The 21,969-nt window shown below is 37.5% G+C and overlaps 1 protein-coding gene across 2 annotated transcripts in view; it reads left to right on the top strand.

Moving 5' to 3' along the window:
- The window catches only part of KLF12 (KLF transcription factor 12), a 269,928-nt gene that overhangs the window by 172,917 nt on the left and 75,042 nt on the right, over window positions 1-21,969 (top strand). For both annotated transcript variants that reach the window (XM_063444691.1, XM_063444692.1), the window contains exon 3: window positions 14,500-15,040. In XM_063444691.1, coding sequence (XP_063300761.1) covers window positions 14,500-15,040 — 541 coding nt within the window. The remainder of the gene's footprint in view (window positions 1-14,499; window positions 15,041-21,969) is intronic.

Below are 21,969 nucleotides of genomic sequence, written 5' to 3' on the forward strand. Positions count from 1 at the left end.
TATAGATACCTATCTTACTAATATCATTAAGTTCTTCATCTTCTAGTCTTTTTCTTTCCTGTCTCTTCTTTCTCTCTTTGACTGATTTTCCTCCTCTTTTTCCTCTTGTAATGGGTACCCCCGTTTCTTGTGGTTTGTGGGGAAGTTTCTCATAGGATTCTCTTTGTGTCTTTCTATGATCCGACTTCTCCAAAAATCCTGTCCCTCTTCCCTATCCTTTAAGACTTCATAGCGGTTCTGTATTCTCAGTTCTTGGGTGTGAGGTACGTATGTTCTTCTCTCTCTCCCGTACATACGGTTCCCTTGATGGGGAGACCCATAGATGGGATTCCTCTCTCTCTCACCATAAATTCTTTTGCCCCTCCTCTCCTCCTCTCTATCGCTTCGTCTATCTTTAAAGCTATCTCTCCGTGATCTGAAGTTGGGTCTCCATTCTTTACTCTTATATCCCTCATAACCATTATATGTGTTATTGTGGGTCTGTCTGTTCTCTACTACTTCTTTATAAGTTCTTTGGGGCATAATATTTCCTTTATGTCTAGACTCGTATGGAGTAGATGGATTTACTCTTGGATTTTGGTGTGCCCCTATCTCTCTACGATTCCTATCTCTCTGTTGTCCTTGATTTTTAGAAAATGATCTTACTTGTTTATTTTTGTAATCTCTTATGTCCCTCAAATATTTATTTCTTTTAATCTCTACTACTCCTTTCTCTACTCTGTCTAGATTTTCTTTGATCTCTTGAGTTATACAATCAAATTCTTCCTGATTTAAAGCATTCAATATTTCATCTTGGCATTTATTTATCTCCACATCCAACTCTCTTAGATGTTCTCTCCTCCTCTTAATAATGAGTTGCATAGTGGTAAAAGAGAAGCCCTCCAACATATTATACCATTCTTCCATAAAGCTTATATGATCTTGATCAAATGTGGGCAATTTGAAATAGCGTAAACCCCTTGGAGTGATTTTTTCTCCTATATACTTTTCTAGAGTTGCAATCTCCCATTTTATCTTTAATTCCTTCTGCAGGAGTTTATCTAATTTTTCACTGGTTTTATTGGGTTCAGTTATTCTTTTATTTTCTGGTTTCTCTACCCAGTTGGCAAATTCAATAGCCATTTCTGTATGTATATTATTTCTCTTATCAAATAGAGACATTTTTCCTTAAAAAGCTGCCTTGTATATAAAGGAAAGAAGAAATGATACAAGATAGATAAAAAAATATATACTGGCGCTTTTTTAAGTGTAGTCAAATATATATGCAGAACTGATAGCAGCTGTTACACCAAATGTAGTCTTCCCACATACACAAAATACAAATACAAAAAAAGAAAGGTGTAGCGCTATATACAAATATCTAATAAATCCAAACTTGTCTCTATTTTTAATAGTTGGATTTATATTAAGACACCCCGAAGATATTTTTTTACTATTTTTTTATATTTTTTTACTATTTTTTTTACTATTTTTTACTATTTTGCACTATATTTTTCATTATATATTTTTATTATATTTTTTATCACATTTCATTATTTGAGAAAACGGGCAAGCCAGAGAATATAAGTATGCACTTTTGGAAAAACATTGTTATGAAGAAAAAAATGTTTTGGTCTCTTGTTTGGCATATCTATGAAGGGACATTTAAAAGAACTAATCTAGGATTTTATTATATATTATATCTATATTGGATTCATTTATTGTTAGAGATATTAATGGACTGAATTTATATTTATTTCTGAAGCAGGAATACTAATATTGGAGTGTCCCAAAGAGATAAAGATCGGGAATTACATAAGTATATATTGATGAAAAATGTTTTGTTTTGGTTTTTAATGTTTTTGTCCTTTTGGTATATACATTTTTCCGTTATACACTATATTGCATATCTGTAAGAACACCCGATAGGGGAGATGGAGGTTCACAAGTTCCACAGAGATAATAGTAAAAAATGAACTTTTTTCCTGAATGCCGAGAAAAGCGATAATGAATAACAACCAGAATGAGGCTTGAAACACACACGGAGCCAGAATGAGGCTTGAAACGCAAATGGAACCAGCCGGGGAGACGGCAAATACGGAAGTGAACAGCAGCGAGAAGGAGGCTTGGAACGCACATGGAGCAAGCCGGAAAGACGGAAAGATGAGCGCGCCAGAAAACAGCTGAATGCTGATTTGAAAACTGAACACTAAGGTATAAGAGCAGGACTCCGGACAGTAGGAGGAATACTTGGTAAATTTTTTGCACCTAACTGAGGAAGCCGATATTTTTTGGCGAAACGCGTCCTGGGAATTGCAATATTATTTATATTATCACCTTTATGCCCATTGTACTATATATATAGCTATTAATTTGTTTTTATAGTATATTTGTTTCTATAGATTGTAATTGGCCATTACAATTTTGGAATTTTTAATACTAAATAAAATAATTATCTTTTGCAAACATTTGGGCTATTGGTTCCTGCTCTATAGGAGTGTAGTCCTTAACTACACATTGTGCTGAAATCGAGCCTAAAAAGTGGCTCCTTACTTGTGAGTATAACATCTATATCTCTTTTTTATGAAGTATTGGTAACAAACTGTGCTGTACTATATACCTTCTGCTTGAGCTCTAGTTACATCGTGGGGGAAAAAAAGATTGGAGCTGAAGAAGGGAAAAAGGTCGCCTTTACGGACCTGAAAGCGTGTACACCTGAGCTTGGCTATAAGCTCTACAATATGTGAGTGGTTCTATACACACACTGTATATTTATATATTGAATCACAGAGTTACGCTATGAGGATTTAATTTCTTTTCAGAACACTTGAAATAATATCATCCACCCTGTGACCAGTTGGGAAGTGAATATTTCTAAAAAGTTTGGATTTATTAGATATTTGTACACCTTTCTTTTTTTGTATTTGTATTTTGTGTATGTGGGAAGACTACATTTGGTGTAACAGCTGCTATCAGTTCTGCATATATATTTGACTACACTTAAAAAAAGCGCCAGTATATATTTTTTTATCTATCTTGAACAAAATAAACAACTCCAACGCGTTTCGTCCTCTTCTGGACTTCCTCAGGGATGTATGACTCATGAGTGCAATACATATAATAAATCTGCATTATCTATTTTTCCCTCTACCACCCCCACCCTCTATATGTGTTAATTGTATTACACTATTGTATATCTCTCCCTATAGATATATATCTAAGGTAGAACATATCAATGTTATACAGTTTGTATTTTTTATTGTTATCACTTTGTGGTGAATAACACAGTCTTTCCCTTTGGTTTTTTCCTTTTTATTACCATTGTATTTTGAGTGTCTGTAAGGGAACACTTTAAACGTTGGGGACTCTGTAATACATAGCACTAAACGTTAACACTTTGTCTTTTGTATTAGATATGAACAAGCCTTGTGTTCCAATATCATATCCAAAAGAGACATAAATACGTATCCACAGATTAATACTCAAGCCTCATTTTATCATATTTTGAATGGGACAAGCCCAATCTTCCAATCAAGCCTAAACATGATTTGCGAACAAGGGGACCCCACAGAATCTGTAACCGAACAGAAGGGAACAATTCCATTAGAATGCAGGGAAACATAAGATGATACAAAGTATAATTAAGGGAAAATGTACGAGGAGTCCCATCTCCCGTAAGAAACAGCAAAACAGATTTTAGAAAGGCTGAGCTTGATGGATGCAAGTTTCTTTTAAAAATGAAATATAATTGTAGAGAAAAGGGGAAATTATTTTTTATTTCAGAAACCCTGTTTCAAATTCATGTCATTAGGCTGATGGATACCTATGTCAACTATTCAAAAACTAGAACAAACTATTTCTCCTATAGTCATATGGGCATTGTTTAGTATACTGGAACGTTAAATATGAGAGGTTCATCACCACACGATCATGCTACTGACATCCAGAATATCTTCTCATATGGTTTGTTTTAAAGTAACTCTCCATGTACCGTAATCACTATATCTCACTGTAGTGATTATGGTTCCAGGAGTACCCTGACCTCCCTCAAATGTAAAGAGTCAAACCATTGTGGAATCATTTGACTTTTTTGTGGTGCCTACTGACAGTCACTAGATGCTCTTGCTCATGTGAAAATTGTGAAACATGAAAATTTACATTTGGTGTAATCACAAATTCTGATACAAAATGCTTTTAATGCTTCGGATAGAGGAGATTTGGATTCAGTGCTTCTTTATGAGAAGCATATTTATAAATGTCTTCACAGACGGAGCTGTACAGAGGAAGCAAACCTAGTGCTGAGTTTTATGGTGATTTTTGTGGGGAATATAATAAAAACTAGCAGTAGCACTCAAACATCGAAAATACCTGTTAATTAGAGTATTATTTTAAAAACACTGCTCTTTGTAAACTTCCAGTGGTTTCCCTAAGAGATTTGACATGTCATGATTCCCTTTTATTCCAGAAGTTTGGTCCTTAAGGGGTTAAAGCTACAGTCTGGGATTTTTAACTGCCTCTTAATTTTTTCTTTGAAGGATTATTTTGATTTTAATTTAAAGTACATTTCTGTTGGCAGAAGATGAGGACATCTCATGACAATTAATAATTGTGTTCTTATTACCTTAGGCTACATTTACTTGCAAAATGGGCATACAAGGGTCATTTCTTTTTCGTGGAAGGCAATCCTTATATCTAACAGTACTAAAGATCCATAATGCTTTTTCAGTCATACCGAAGTGATTATAGTCTATTAGTGGTAGTGTGTTTTTGCACACAAGGCAGTGCTATATAAAACAAATAAACACAGCATCCAAAAAAGACATTATTTCCATTGTAGAGACAAGTCATGCTAAAGTTCTTATTATGCATCATTAATTTGTAATGAAGTCTTCATTTCCCCGTAAGGCTTGCATTATATCCAATGGCCAGCGCACACATAGATTGAGCACACTAATTTTCATCCAAAGGTGGTAATGTTTAATTAAGCAATTTCATTATCTTATCTGTTCTATTTGTTAATTAATCTCCCATTCAGTCTACTCATGAACTATGTATCCTGCCTCATGTCTTCAAACCCTGCTGGAAATTAGGGTTTAAGGTACTGCTCCCAGTTGAGATCGCGTTTATTAAAGAGACATGCGTCAGTTTCAGACAACTTAAAGACCGCAAAAGCTAAGTCGCCTCAGTCTGCAGGTTCTAAAAAGCAGATAGATATTTTTTGTTTTCATATCTACCTGACCTTTTTTTTTTTTTTTTTTTTTTTACGATTTCGACACCCACTCCCGGGGTAACACTGATCTAACCAGTCAGTATCCTATCCCTATGAATGCTGGAAAACCTGGTCAAACATCATCCATGCTTTTCAAGAATGAAACTGCTTGTAAACCATCTTGCATCCTAGAGATTCATATGATGTCCAATAATTCATTCATTTCATTCATTCAAAATCCAAATATATCCAGAAAGCACTGCAAAGAGAGCAGGTCCTGGGAATTTATTAAAAATGAGGAACATTTAGAGATCACAGTGACCAATGGTCCTTTGGATTCTCAAGTAGGAATGCATTCAGTTTCCTTTTATCAGGCATGGCAAAACATTGGATGTTTTATCAAAGTGTTCTGAATATGTCTATATTTATTACATTGTTCTAAAAAGTGTTGGCTTTTGTTTTACCTAAATCACATTTTTTTTCAGAAAAAGAAATGCCAGATTTAGAGTGACGTAAAAAAAGAGAAGTGACACAGTACACTTTTGAAGGGAAAGGTTGATAAATCTGTTGCGTTGGTGAAAAGAATGTGGAACATTCAGATATGACAAGACTCAATAGAAGCAACAGATGGAATATCATGACACATTTATTAAATTGTGCCAAAAACGGATCATACCTGTCTAGAACGCATTAAGAAATCTCCCATATAATTCAGTTGCCCTTAAGCTGATATCATGGATTAGCCATAAATTTGCTTTAAATGCTTGATTTATATGCAGTTGATAAAAACTGGATGACAGCTAGGAAAATTGGCAAACTGGATTGGAAAACTGACTAATCCATAGAGTTACCTGTCATAGGTTTACAATAGTATTGCTAACTTGGAGCAATGTACTAAACATAGACAGACCATTCAGGTGAAACATCACATTGATTTGGTGGTAATCATTCCAAATGTAGAACTTTGCACCTTGACTAGTCCAATTTGGATTTAACATATATCTCACATAGGCCTCAATTTAATACTGATTCAATGCCATTAGAAAAGCTTTCCGAATGATTTGTCTTCATAAGTCACGAGTAAAGTATATGGGGATTTTGTAGATAAATCATTTGGAAAGCTTATTAAATCAAGGTCATGTGCTTTCTTCCCTGCCTCTGTTTATGTCTCCCCATTGTTATTCCAAGGTACAAATCAGGCAATTTTATTGAACCCACTCCATCGCAACGTTTCGACCTACACGCTGACAAAGACCGTGTAGGTCGAAACGTTGCGATGGAGTGGGTTCAATAAAATTGCCTGATTTGTACCTTGGAGTGCCTCGACTTTCCTTCTATTTTGTTATTCAGCATTTTGGTCTCTGGTACTGAGACTGTCTGAGTTGCACCCAGCTACATACTGCTTAAAGGGATAGAGTGCAGTTCCACACCCTACCATAACTACTTCTCCATTGTTATTGTCACACATTACATTTTGTGTTATCCTGCTTTTCTGACATGCTTTTATCCCTCAGCTCAGCGAGGGAATTTTTAGCTAGGTTTGTGAACCATGCCCCACTAGGGTGCCAGGAGGCAAAGCAGTGCCTCTAGTAATAATAGTGTAATATCCAACCCCCTAGTAAATAGTATGTATAGTATAATAGTAATAGTAACTATTCTGGTTTAACTCCATTGTAATAGAAAGGAATCGAGTGATCTCAATTTGCACATTTACATTTTATGTAGCTATTTTGCCACCAATCTCTAATATGGTGTGTTGTCACTTTACATTGTTGCTTCTAATTTTGTGCACAGGTGGGTTTTTAGGAAGTCCAAAATGTTTATTCACATTTAGAATGTAAATATATTTTATGCTCTCTTAAAGGGAGATTGCATATTCTGCATTCACATTAGATACGGGTGTCTAAATTGGCTAGAAGGAATTGCTAAAGCTGGGGTTTCAAAAATTTGCCTGGGTTAAATGCCTTCTCCCTAGTAATATTAATTATTTGTTTTTTAGGGCACCTGTGAGAAGCACTGATGCTACCTTTCTGTGGTAATTCACTGCAAAGGAGCAGAGCAGATCATGTGCAAGGCCTTATTAAAATAGAAAAAATATATCACACAGCAAAAAAAAATCTATAAAAATAATATATAAAAAAAGTATTACAAAATTAAAATATTTTTTAATTCTATTAAATTATTTTAAAAAAATATCCAAAAATATGAAATCATTTGGAAGCTTATCCAACAATAGTCAATCGAGGCCCAAGTTTTATTTATTTTTTAACTTTAACCTATGCTGTCTTTATTCACAATTGAAATAAAACAATCACACAAGGATGGATTTTGTTAGCAGAGTAAGGTTTTACTCTGCTTACTAGATAGTAAGATGTATTTATTTATTTTTGAAAAAGAAATCAAATTTTTATAAAAAGAAAACACTTTCAGTAAGTGAGTTTGCAGAACCTATCATAACTCACTCTCTAGTCACACGGGGGAAGGCAACCATCAGCACCAAGATTATAGCTTTAGGAACATTGTGGGAGAGGTAGTCGACATCATCTGGAGTCCTGAAGGTTGCCTACCTCTTTGTCTAGTGAATAAGCCTCTACAAACATACGTTCCACTGCGCTAGCTGTTGTTGAGATCAACGCATTTCATTGCTGTACCACTTATATGTTCCTTTCTTCATCTGTGGATACAATTTAACCCTCAGAGTAATTTGTAATGCCTTTTAAATGCTGGAGATAATGTTTACATTTGTAAAGCAAATCTTTTGTCATTCTTTACTTTTTATTGTTATTTAATAGATAAATCATCAAAAGCCCTAGTTCCTTTTATTTGATGAATCCATATTTTCTTGGGCTCGATTTACATATTTCTATTTTATTATGTCAATGATATACAGTAATGATTACATCTGTTGTCAGTTATTAAAACATATTTTGAACTATAAAAAAGTAATAATGTAGATTTTTAACATCACATAAAATGTAAAAAAAATATCAAACGGGAGTACCATTGTGCTATTGATTCATAAATAGGACATTACACAGTTCACTTGGTAAATCATTAGCAGTGCATATTCCCATCATCAGGAATATCATTAGTTACAATAAATGGAAGTACAGCGCTAAGGCTTGATTTACAATCAGGCAATAAAACATTTCTGCAACCATGTGCAATAGTAAAATTGACACAATAAATGTAATTACTCCAGTTGCAAGAAAATGTGTAGGCGCACAGAACAGATTTAAATCAATGGTGGAGCATGACATAAGGGCATAAGTGAACCCAAGTACAGGAATAGTTTTTGCTCCCTTCATTTTTGTAATGTTTCTCTGTACTGGACCTTGTTTAACCCTCCTAAAATAAAAAAAAAACAATGTATATCTGTAGTGGTATATTGGAGATAATATTCTCATATTATTTCAAATATATTTGAGATAGACACAACCAAAAACAGAAATAGGAATTATTTGAAGATGATTTGAACAGCCCATCTCAATGATGGATACTTGAGAGGTATAGAAAGGGCCCCTCAAACTTATTGGCTAGTGAGGACTATAGTTGTGCATGATGATGTACAACATGAAGACCTTTAAAAATCTAAGGTCTAACATGAAGAGGTACATTTAGTGTGGACTATTCCTGTTTAGTTTAATGAAGATAAACATCATAGCTGATTGGAGAGAAAACATTTTTTATTTATTTTAAAAGATTTGATTTTGTTTCTTTTTATTTTATATGTGACTGCTACCATATTATGTAACTGGTGTGCTAGAATAGGTTTATCTGCGTTTAGTAAGTGTTAACTTTCCAGGTGCTCCAATTGTTGAAATTGATGCTGTGTGTGCTCACATGTTCAGACTGTCTTTAGAATGCTCAGTAGCAATACATATGTACAAGCACTTATTCATGTTGTGCAGTGGTGTGCTAAATCAGGCAAGCTTATATAATTACATCTGTTCAGCATGAGTGCGTATGGGAGACTAATTAAATCCATACAGTATGCTCTTATTTGACTTGTTCAATCCATCAAGTTGGTAATAACTCCCATATCTGTTCGGGATCACAATAGCATCATGTAGCTTTATTTAAATGGCATGTGACAATATAAGCTGAGCCTAATTTCCCCCATTATACCTCATATATTGTGAATATTTAAAAACCGAGTATTGAGTTAAAAGTAAATCTCTAGCTATTAAGTCACTAGAACTCAGACAGGTATTTTATACGCAAAAAAAACTCTCTAAATTCCATGCCAAAATGTTGGATGTTGTCAAAGGACGGGTGTTTAGTTAGCAGCTGTTTAAAATATAAGTCTTTGGTGTTTGCAAATTAAAAATAGTTCTTTCAGAATTCATTTTAACATAGCATACAAAACTGTTTTGTGATACAGCTGGAATCTAATAGGAAAAATTACATAACATCGTGTAAAGCTGAGCAAGTCAATGGCAGAAATTATAAGGTGGCTGCTTGGAGTTCTGCTGGGTGGGGGAGAGAGTGTGGGGCCTGCTGAAGCTCCTGTCTCTCTCCCCTCAAGCTGTGCATCCGCCGCCTCCGCCGCCTCCTCTTCCTTCCCACGTGCTGCGTTAAGTATGAGGGTGGACACAAGTAATTGGAGGCCGAAACTATGGGGGCCCGGTCAGGCTCTTAAAGGGCCATGGTGCCCGACTGGGCCTCTGTTCAACAATGAAGAACTGATACCCATTGGGAGGCCATAAGTACATGGGCCACCCGATGGATCTCTTAAGCCGGCAGGCCCTGGTTCAGCCACACCAGCTGCACCAACGGTAGTTCCGCCTCTGACACTCACACATTCAAATTCTACCTCTGGAGGGTTCTCATCGATACCAAAACAAGGAGCATATTGCAAAAGTATATTTATTCAAAGTAAATATTAAAAACAAATATGCTTAACCCCTTAAGGACACATGACATGTGTGACATGTCATGATTCTCTTTTATTCCAGAAGTTTGGTCCTTAAGGGGTTAATCTGCAGCTATCTTACTTTCTCACTTTCTCACTTTATCTCACTATCTGCAGCTCTTACTTTCAGCATCTCCACACTCTACATGTAGACGCTCCCCATAAAGATGCACTGTTTCAATTCACCTCTATGAGGAGATGCTGATTGACACAGCATTTTGCCGTGCATTTGCAATAGCTTTCCAATGGTTGGCTGAGACCATCAAAATTGATCTCAGCTATGGAGATCTCAGCCGTGCAGGTGGAACCACCCGGGACCAGGCACAGCGAGACCAGTTTAACATGGTAGAAAATGTGAGTAAAATCACTTTTTTACTGGGATTAGCGGGAGGCCAGTCACTTAAAGAGACACTTCAGGACTATAGTGTCAGGGATACATGTTTGTATTCCTGAATCCATAGTTTTCCTTTAAAAAGTCCAATGTGTTTCTTCCCAGAATGACACACAATTACACAATTTACACAATTCTGTAAAAAGGTAAAATCATAATGGGGCCCCTTAAACATTAGGCTTAATAATATTGTTGCTGCTACATTATTAAAACATATCACTACATAACAGAGAGCAGACAATACTTGTGTCCATTTGTTATCGTGCATCTTGAACTAGTTTTGCGAAATAGATGCTTAGTCAACACATACAAAAAGCACTCGTTCCCAACTCCTGAACTACACTGGCTGCTTGTGGCTGTTGGACAATAAAGTTAACCACACTGGTAAATAAACTGATATTTGGAATCTGTGCAAAGTGTAGCATTGGAAAAAATACCCAAAATTATGTGTAATAGAGGAGGTAATATAATAGTACCATCAAGGGGCTAGGGGCTTTTCTCTTTCTCTATAGATTGTATGCAATTTACAAAAAACTAAAAGCAGTGTTTTGTGGAATTTTAGAAAGAAAAGAAAAAAGCAGACTGATTAATTAACTACAAACGACATTTAACTCTTGCCATAAACCATACAAAGTAATTGTCTTTTAGGTTTACGAGTTTGTTTTAGGGCTAGCTGGAGAGTAATTTCACGTACCACAATTATTCAAAATGTAAATCATAACTAACATGATGTTTATTGGCAAACTGGGATAGTGAAAGCAGACCTACTGTTACAATGAGATGGAACACAGACCGTTTTTGAGTTGTTGGGTAAATTATTGTGAATGAGTCAGAGCTTTGTACTATTTTACAATAGAAACATTTTTCAAATGCATCTGCTACATTTTTATTTGTATCTTTTAAAAAACTAAAATATGATATTTTTAAATGAACATATAATTTCAAGTTTTAACTATGTCCCACTCCTCTATTAATAATATCCAGCTGGCGACACATTCGTTTTTCCAAAGTAACAAATAGAAAATTGACCCCTTTACTACCAACCCAGTGGAATGATTATATTTAAAAAATCAGTGCTAATTCATTATTAAAGTCCCACTATAGTATACCTCCTACTGAGAAACACCGTGTTCCAGGATGCAGGATTGAGTGACACAAAGTATACAAATAAATCATTAAATTCTGTGTATGGATCTAATTTGTTTGTAATTAATATTTTTTTCTATGGCATTTCTGCCAATGTGAGAGAGCTTCAAATTCCAGGGTAATATCTGTCCAAGTGCACTAGAATAACAATACCATTTTACATCTTTAATCACCACCATCATTTTTGTAGAAAATACATACTACATAGACTTTAGGCTGGTACAATACATGTATGAAAGATGTAGCTCAGTTTAGTGTTTTGTTGTACTTTTATAACACTGTACACACAAAATTGTTGTTTTGATTGGTTATTGTGCTTGGAGTCCCTCAGGGTCCTTGGCCATCCACAGCCCAGACATTATGGAATGTATAGCTAAGGCAGAGATTACACACTTCCTTCTATCTATACCAATTCATACCAGCGGGTGTGATAAGCTGAAAGAAGTCAGCTGTCTCCCATTGCTGCTCAGGTAATGTTTCGTCATTAGGTCAAGCAACCCAGACAGGATGGGTTGCTGGGGACTTTTGTTTAGCATTAAAACATTACAACTATTAAAACTGGTTCAACATTGAATAGTGCCACAGGACTCTAGACACTATAACCTCTTCAATGAGATGTAGAAGTTACAGTACCTACAGTGTCCCTTTAAAAAGAATCAACCATACAATGATGCTACCTAAAGATAATAAACGGTAATAAACGGTCCATACCCTTACCAATTACCAGCTGTTCTCAGTCATGAAGATGCCAACAGGCTGCTTTTAAATAAACACACAGAAAACTGAGTTAGGGTTCCCAGCATGAAACACTATCTGCTTGAATCACATTTAGATGTGTACATGGTTGTTTAAAAAATTAAACACAAAAAATTGTAGTGACTCTTCTGATACATATTATAATTTTGATGGCAGTAACGGAGAGATTAAATATTTCCAGCATTTTTTATCTATGAAAATGGAAATAACAATCATTTATTCAAACTGTTGGATTGTTGGTAATTCAGCTGAAAGAACTTTAGCAGATCTTTAGCTTTGGTTAGGATGAGAGGGGCTCTGGCCCTGGGCCCCATGCTTTCACTATTGCTCCAAAAGTGTTGTAGTAGAAGACAGGTACCGACATATGACAACATATCCTGAAATTAACAACCTTGTTATAATGAGTGAACACGGACAAGAGTAAGGCTCTCCTGGTTTGAGTACAACTCTCCTGCTTCCCCAACAATGGAACCCAGGGGCAGCAGCCCAGAGACAAAGCATCTTCACTCTCTCTCCTAGTTTCTCAGGCAGAACACCTAAGCAAAAGGAAAGGGAGGCACAGTGTGTGTTAGTGTGTATCATGTATGACTGTGTGCATGGTAGTGTATGTATGATTGTCGGTGTGGTTCTGTGCATGCGTGTCTTTGCATGTCTGTTTATGTCTGTTTGATATATGGCAATGTATGACTATCATTGTGTGTCAGTACATGTATATTGTTGTGTTTCTGTGTATTATTGTGTAAGATTGTTAGTGTGTCTCTGTGTATGTGTCAATGTTCTATAAATGATGATCAGTCTGTGTCTGTGTGTTAGTACATATCTGTGAATGCATATTATTGTGTGTCTGTATATACTTATTAGACACATAGAGGTGAATGAGGCCCACACATTTTTCTCACCAAGTGCCCTGGAAATAGTGGTGTATCTGAACTTAATGAAGATTCAAACAAATACAGTTTGTTAAACTTGGTAAATATAGGCACTAAATTCAAACAGAAAAGGACACCACTACGATGTCAGTCACAGAAAGTCATTGAAAACAAAGACACAATTAATTTTCTTCCCCAAAAAAAATATTATGTGTAGCAGTGTTGACATATAACCATGCTATAGCTCCACCTGCTGTTCAATCTGTCAAACACACTCACTGTGCATGTTGAATGATGTTGCTGTTTCAGCACATGGGTTAGGTTAATGTACTTCATCTCAATGTGTACACTTAGTTTTCCCTATTATTATTTTATTATTTATATAGCGACCATCAGATTCTGTAGCGCTGTACAATGGGTAAACTAACAGACATGTAACCAGATAACTGGACGTACAGGAACAGAGAGGTGGATGGCCCTGCTCAATGAGCTTATATTCTAGAGGGAGTGGAGTATAGCGACACAAAGGGTAAAAGTAGGGGTATGAAGTAGGTTGTTAGAAAAGTATTCACTGAGGGCTTAGTAGGTAATTTTGACAATTGCAGGAGAGGAGTCATAGGGGGATACAAACCTGCTAACAGTTTAAATGATATGCCTTCTTGAAGAAGTGAGTTTTCAATGATTTTTTGAATGAGTGGAGACTGGGTAAAAGTCTTACGGATAAGGGAAGGGAGTTCCACATAGGAGGATAAATAAGACACTTATTTTAAACATTTCCTTATATTAAGGAAACAAATCTTGTTGAAAAAAATAAGAAATTTGCTTTGCGATTCTTTGCTAATTTGTGCTACTTACCATATATTTGGTGTTGTCATTCTTACTCTATCTTGTATTCAAATGTAGTTTGAGTTTATTTAATTTTTAAGGAAGTAATTTACCTTTTTATTCTCATAAAATTACCAGGTTTTTTTTGTGTGTTTGTTTGACCATCTACTTTTCTGTTTTGTGATTATAAACACTGAATGTTGTCCCGTCTTGTGGTTTTGTTTTGTTTTAAAGGGTTACTCCAAGCACCGTGACCACTTCATTGATTTGAAATGGTGATTGTGCCTATCTTGTCAAATACAAAATAGATCATTTTGTTAAGACTTGTAATTGGAACATCACGTAGTATCATCCATTTAAATGTTATAAACTTGAAATGTTATTAATTTTGGTTTTCTGTCTCAAACAGTCCCCAAAGGATCACAATTTTCCAGATATGGAAGCCGTTCCTCTTCTTCTCAACAGTGTGAAAGCAGAACCACCTGAGGATTTATTATCCACTGACCATTTTCAAACACAAACTGAGCCAGTGGACTTGTCAATAAACAAAGCTAGAACGTCACCCAGAGCAATTTCTTCTTCTCCGGTTTCCATTACAACTTCAGCTGCATCACCTTCCTCAAACTCATCTTCTTCATCCAGCCGTCCGGCATCATCTCCAACCGTGATAACATCTGTACCTTCCACGGCATCAATGCCAACAGTATTAACCCCAGGACCTCTTGTAGCTTCAGCATCTGGGGTTGGAGGACAACAATTTTTGCACATTATTCACCCAGTACCAACTTCAAGCCCTATGAATTTACAGTCTAACAAACTAAGTCATGTTCACCGTATTCCTGTTGTTGTACAGTCGGTTCCTGTTGTTTATACAGCTGTGAGGTCACCGGGAAGTATGAACTCTACCATAGTTGTACCTCTACTGGAAGATGGTAGGAGCCATCTAAAAGGTAACACTCAAAATATAAATATAATTTAAATCATTAAGATGTTCATCACTTAATGTTATTGATATTTTAATGAATTGAAGTATATTCTTTATTGGGTTGATAACACAGACAGTGAATGGGTAAATATATCAGATGTTCAGGTGGGAGTAGGAATGCGGCTACTCAGACATGGATGAGCTAGAAAAGAATGACTCTTTTGCAAATGAATGGAGCCAAGGCAAGTAGTGGGTACAGCCACTATTTGCTGTTTCCATCAAGTGAAAATGTAGTTTCACCCTGGGTCACATTACCTATTTCCCATAATGATTGATTCCCAAATTGCACTGATCACCTCTGTGCAATTTGAAGGCCCTATTCATGGGCAGATCGGGACATGCATGCACTGGATTGCCTGATGTTAGTGGGAGTGACATGATTTAAATGATGGCAGCTGAAATGGCTTCCACCCATGACTGTATCTCCCATTTGTATATCCCAGTGCTGCCTTTACAGTAAAGTAATCCCGTTAACCTCTACAGTACCCTTGCTCACTATGCTACACATTAAACCTGTTGTTACCATAACACACTACACAATCACTAAAAGATAAACCCTACATTATACATTTATTATAATTAATGCAAAAAAAATAAGTGGTGCATGCTTTTTTAAGAAAGGCTTGTTCAAGCTGAAACTCACCCTGAGTGAGCAGAATAAAGGCACCTTTTGTGTTCCTGGTCTTTTCTGTATGAAGTGGTTTATTGTGATGTCTCCTGGATATTTGTCTTAATGATAAGATGAGAGAAGTTACAGTTCTGGTGATATTAGCTGACTTCATTAAACTTTCTATTGATATTATATTAAACTGTTTAAGGAGACACCTTGATCACCTTTGCCACTCCCAATTTCTGACAGCCATCTTCCTGCATCTTGGGTCAGTTTGTCTGTTATCCCACCCAGTGATCACTATTTTGCAACCATCTGTAAAATACTGCAGGGAGAAAGGCACACAATTTTGAAAAGCAGCCATTGCCCCGGCTCCGGTACATCGTAAGTTTTAGCACTTTTTGACAATTTACCTGGGTACTGCCAGGTGCCTCGACCGCATCAATCACATGTTACATTAGAGCAAAGCAGGATAGATGCAAGACTGCAATCATTGGCTTAGAGAACTCCGCTAAAGCGGCATGGGTGCCAGGTGGAACACAAGTAACACCTACAACCATAACTACTACTGTGGGCTTTAGTGGTTATCATCCATGAATTACGACCTGGGTTAACACTGAGCAAGGAACTTTATTTTTCATGTCTCATGCCACTCAGCTAGCTCACAGTGATTTTGTCAGATGCTCTCTCATATGTTTGTATGAGGTGGTCTGTGTCCTCAAACAGCAATCTCTACACAAGTCCTGCATGTTCCTTTGCTCATTCTTTTACTGGAGTTACAAGCAGTGCGCAGTGAGTGGAGTGAGTCCAGTGTTATTCTCAGTATTATCCCCCCTCTGCTGTCCCACCTTGACATTTTTCAGTGAGTGAGACATTTTTCACCCAGTTGCTGTAATCAGAGGTAAGAAGTGTTATTCAAGAAATATGCAAGGGGTAGGATCTGAAGAAAAACTCAAAGTGTTTAGGAAATTAGAGTTGCACAAGGGAGGAGGAATGCTGGAGAGACTCACAAACTGTTAGGAGGAGCTGGATGGACACATAAAGGGTAGGGGTGGTGATTGGAGAGACACACATGGTAAGACTGGCTGCAGAGACACACAATGTCTAAAGTTGTCACAAGAGCCATTCTAGGGATAGATAAGAGTTAGAGGGGGTCTCAAACAGAAAGTAAATTTTGTGTGGTGTCTGTAGACTGTTCTGTCCTGGGTGCCACATGCCCTAGGCGTACCCCTGGTGCATGCTATTCATTCCAGTTACACAATCTGGGAGTAAAAGGTTTAATAAGTTCAGATGGATGAATATTATTTATTTAAACCACAAGGATGAGAATACAAGTGCTTCATATAAGACATTTTATGTTATTAATCTGTTAAAGTGAATTTCTGTCCCTTGAGCATGAGAATATACAGTATCTCACAACAGCGAGTACACCCCTCACATTTTTGTAAATATTTTATTATATCTTTGCGTGTGACAACACTGAATAAATGACACTCTGCTACAATGTAAAGTAGTACGTGAACAGCCTGTATAACAGTGTAAATTTGCTGTCCCCTCAAAATAACTCAACACACAGCCATTAATATCTAAACCGTTGGCAACAAAAGTGAGTACACCCCCTAAGGGGAAATGTCCAAATTGGGCCCAAAGTGTCAATATTTTATGTGGCCACCATTATTTTCCAGCACTGCCTTAACCCTCATGGGCACGGAGTTCACCAGAGCTTCACAGGTTGCCATTGGAGTCCTCTTCCACTCCTCCATAACGACATTATGGAGCTGGTGGATGTTAGACACCTTGCGTTCCCCCACCTTCCATTTGGGGATGCCCCATAGATGCTCAATAGGGCTTAGGTATGGAGACATGCTTGGCCAGTCCATCACTGTTACCTTCAGCTTCTTTAGCAAGGCAGTGGTCGTCTTGGAGGTGTGTTTGGGGTCGTTATCATGTTGGAATACTGCCCTGCGGCCCAGTCTCCGAAGAGAGGGTATCATGCTCTGCTTCAGTATGTCACAGTACATGTTGGCATTCATGGTTCCCTCAATGAACTGTAGCTCCCCAGTGCTGGCAGCACTCATGCAGGCCCAGACCATGACACTCCTACCACCATGCTTGACTGTAGGCAAGACACACTTGTCTTTGTACTCCTCACCTGGTTGCCGCCACACATACTTGCACCATCTGAACCAATTATGTTTATCTTGGTCTCATCAGATCACTGAACATGGTTCCAGTAATCCATGTCCTTATTCTGCTTGTCATCAGCAAACTTTTTGCAAGCTTTCTTGTGCATCATCTTTAGAAGAGGCTTCCTTCTGGGATGACTGCCATGCAGACTAATTTGATGCAGTGTGCGGCGTATGGTCTAAGCACTAACAGGCCGACACCCCACCCCTTCAACCTCTGCAACAATGCTGGCAGCACTCAGACATCTATTTGCCAAAGACAACCTCATTAGATATGACACGGAGCATGTGCACTTTCCTACTACCGGGTCACTCAAATCTGGCGCCCCTCGGGCCGGTGCGACCTAGGCGACTGCCTAAGTCGCCTATAGGAAGCACTGGTCCTGGACCCGGGCAGGGGCACGTGGGAACCCTACCAGCGACCTATGGCTGCGTGCCCACAGAGAGCACCAATAATTATTTTCAGATCCTCAGAGAATTCTTTGCCATGAGGTGCCATGTTGAACTTCTAGTAACCTGTATGAGAGAGTGTGGGAGCGATAACTCCAAATTTAACACACCTCCTCCCCATTCACATCTGAGACCTTTAAACACTAATGAGTCAAATGCAATGGCAAATTAGATGCAACAGAAAAACTAGGCATAAATGTTGAGTTTAATATATTCTGAAAATCTTATATATATCTCAACTTGTCTTAAGTACTGCATTGGTTTTGCATTACTTTCCAAAGCAATAAAGAGACATTTTAATATAAAGATCTCACTTTGTGAATAAAGTGACATGTTTATGAAAATACATAGCGATTACTTGCAAACTAATACACTGCATTATGAAAAGCATCATCATGATCCCAGGTTTAGATCAGTTTATAAATATTTACTGTTCGTAGGGCAAGCTTCTCAATTAACTAATAAAACATTTACGTACACCATGTTTAATATATGACAAATTCCTAACTGATGAATAAAACTAAGTGCGTATAGCTGTACAAAGTGTAAATATTAGGGGTAGCATAGGTACACAGTATTTATGTAGATGTAACCCTGCACATTACTTTTCCAGTGTTTATCTAGATCCATCATATATAATGTAGGAGATATTATCAATAAATCAATAGTGTGCCTCATATTGGATGGCCACCAAGTAAGTAATATTTTATGTTTATGGTTTCTGCAGTAATCTCTCTTGAATGGTGCCTGTTTTTCCATAGCCAGACTTCAAATACCATGAAAAAGCAAGCATAGCACTAAACATAATATCTGAAGGACAATATAATTCTGATTAGTAATTCGATAATTCCATGCACAGTGCTACTTACGCTGAGAATTGGAGGACCACACAAAACACCATATCTACTACAGCCTGCTAGTGGTTATTGCCAAAGTGCCCTGCTGCTCCCTGTTGTAAGTAGTGCAACAATTTAGACTTCTTTTGTGAGCGCCGCTCCCCGCCTCCAGTACTAATTACTGAGATACAGCAGCTTCTAAGGAGTGGTGCAATGCAGACCTAGCTCAGAGTGTCTTCTGAGAACTCTCAATCAATGAGTTAAGACCTGCAGTGCAGGATTTGTTTAGACAGAGAGCCTCCATCTTTCCATCATTAGTAGTGGAGGCAGGGAGAGGCAACTTTTAGACCCAATAAAAAGTCAACTGGTCTAAAATGGCCTGGCATTTTAGAATGGGTTATGGTTGCTTGGAGTGTTCCTTTACTCGCTACGGCAGTTTTTTCAATTTCCCTATAATAATGCAGAACATCTAGGTTTTACAATCTGACAATCCTTATTTTATCCTAACTCCAAAAGGACCTTACTATGTTAATAGGCGTTTTCAAAAGGGGTTTGGGGTCTGAAGCACTGGATGTGGAACTCTTTAGCCCTGGATCTTTACAGGTTGCACATGGGCAGAAGGATACTAGTGATTTCTTTATTTTTAATTTTACCTTAACGAGTTGCTTAATATAAAAAGATAGATTACAAAGCTTCTAAGATAGGCAGTGTTGCAGGATTGCATTGATTACCTGGCTATACAGTCTGTTAAACATAGATGGCAGACATAGATGCAGTCTGTTAAACATAGATGGCAGACAAGAACTGTTTGGCCCATCTAGTCTGCCCAATTTTCTTTAAATACTTTAATTAGTCCAAGGCCTTATCTTAAGTCTAGAATAACCTTATGCCTATCCCACGCATGCTTCAACTCCCTCACTGTGTTAACCTCTTCCATTTCGGCGGGAAGGCTATTCCATGCATCAGTAAAGTCTTCCTGATATTATTTTTAAACATTTGCCCCTCTAATTTAAGACTATGTCCTCTTGTTGTGGTAGTTTTTCTTCTTTTAAATATAGCCTCCTCGTTTACTGTGTTGATTCCCTTTATGTATTTAAATGTCTCTATCATATCCCCCCGTCTCGTCTTTCCTCCAAGCTATACAGGTTAATTTCCTTGTAAGTTTTATCCTGCAATCTATGAACCAGTTTAGTAGCCCTTCTATGAACTCTCTCTAAAGTATCAATATCCTTCTGAAGATACGGTCTCCAGTACTGCGTACAATACTCCAAGTGAGGTCTCACCAGTGTTCTGTACAATGCCATGAGCACTTCATCTTTCTACTGCTCATATTTTTCCCTATACAACCAAGCATTGTGCTAGCATTTCCTGCTGCTCTAATTCATTGTCTGCCTACCTTAAGGGCATCTGAAATAATTACTCCTAGATCCCTTTCCTCAGATGTTGAGGTTAGTACTGTATCAAATATTCTGTACTCTGCCCTTGGGTTTTTACACCCAAGATGCATTATCTTGCACTTATCTACATTAAATGTCAGTTGTCACAACTCTGACCATTTTTCTAGTTTACCTAAATCATTTGCCATTTGGCTCATGACCTCCTGGAACATCAACCCTGTTGCAAATCTTAATATCATCAGCAAAAAGACATATCTTACCATCAAGACCTTCTGCAATATCACTAATAAAATATTAAAGAGAATGGGTCCAAGTACAGATCCTTGAGGTACCCCACTGGTAACTAGACCTTGCATCAAATATACTCCATTGACTACAACCCTTTGTTGCCTGTCACTCAGCCACTGCCTTACCCATTCAACAATATTGGAATCCAAACTTAAGGATTGCAGTTTATTTATGAGCCTTCTATGTGCAACAGTGTTAAAAGCCTTACAGAAATCTAGGTAAGCAATGTCTACTGTTACCCAATCAAAAAAAAAAAACAATAAGATTAGTTTGGCATGATCTCCCTGAAGTAAACCCATGTTGTCTCTGATCTTGAAATCCATGTGATTTTAGATGGTCAACAATTATATCATTTAACATGGTTTCTATCACTTTCCCCACTACTGAAGTAAAGCTTACCGGCCTATAGTTTCCCAACCTTTTTTTGTGAATGGGCACAACATGCGCTTATTTCCATCAGGACCCAATTGACATATTTGTGGTTGCTTTTGACAGTTAAAATAGAACCTCTTCCTCTGTAAACTCACATGTAACAAATGATTCATTTGTCCTTTTTCTAACTGAGGTCCCTTTCCTTAATTTTAATCTGTAAATCCTGAACAAAAATATTCATTAAGGCAGTCAGCTAGACCTTTATCCTCTTCTATATACCTTCCTTCTTTTGTTTTTAATCTAACTACCGTATATACTCGAGTATAAGCCGAGTTTTTCAGCACATTTTTTGTGCTGAAAAACCCCAACTCGACTTATACTCGAGTCAATGTCTGTATTATGGCAATTTACATTGCCATAATACAGACTGGGGGCTGTCAGAGAGCGCTTACCTCCCCTGCAGCTCCTGTCAGCTCCCTCCTCCTCCGCGCCGGTCCGGTCAGCACCTCTGTCAGCTCCCACTGTAAGTCTCGCGAGAGCCACAGGGTACCTACACTGTAAGCTGACAGGGGAGCTGACCGGACCGGTGCGGAGGAGGAGGGAGCTGACAGGAGCTGCAGGAGAGGTAAGCGCTCTCTGACAGCTTCCCTCCACTGAACTGCCAATTCCACTGGACCACCAGGGAGTGAGAGCCCCCCTCCCTGCCATGTATCAAGCAGGGAGGGGGGGACGGAAAAAATAAATAATAATAAAAT

The sequence above is a fragment of the Pelobates fuscus genome, chromosome 1 (genome assembly GCF_036172605.1).
Source record: "Pelobates fuscus isolate aPelFus1 chromosome 1, aPelFus1.pri, whole genome shotgun sequence".
NCBI lineage: Eukaryota > Metazoa > Chordata > Amphibia > Anura > Pelobatidae > Pelobates > Pelobates fuscus.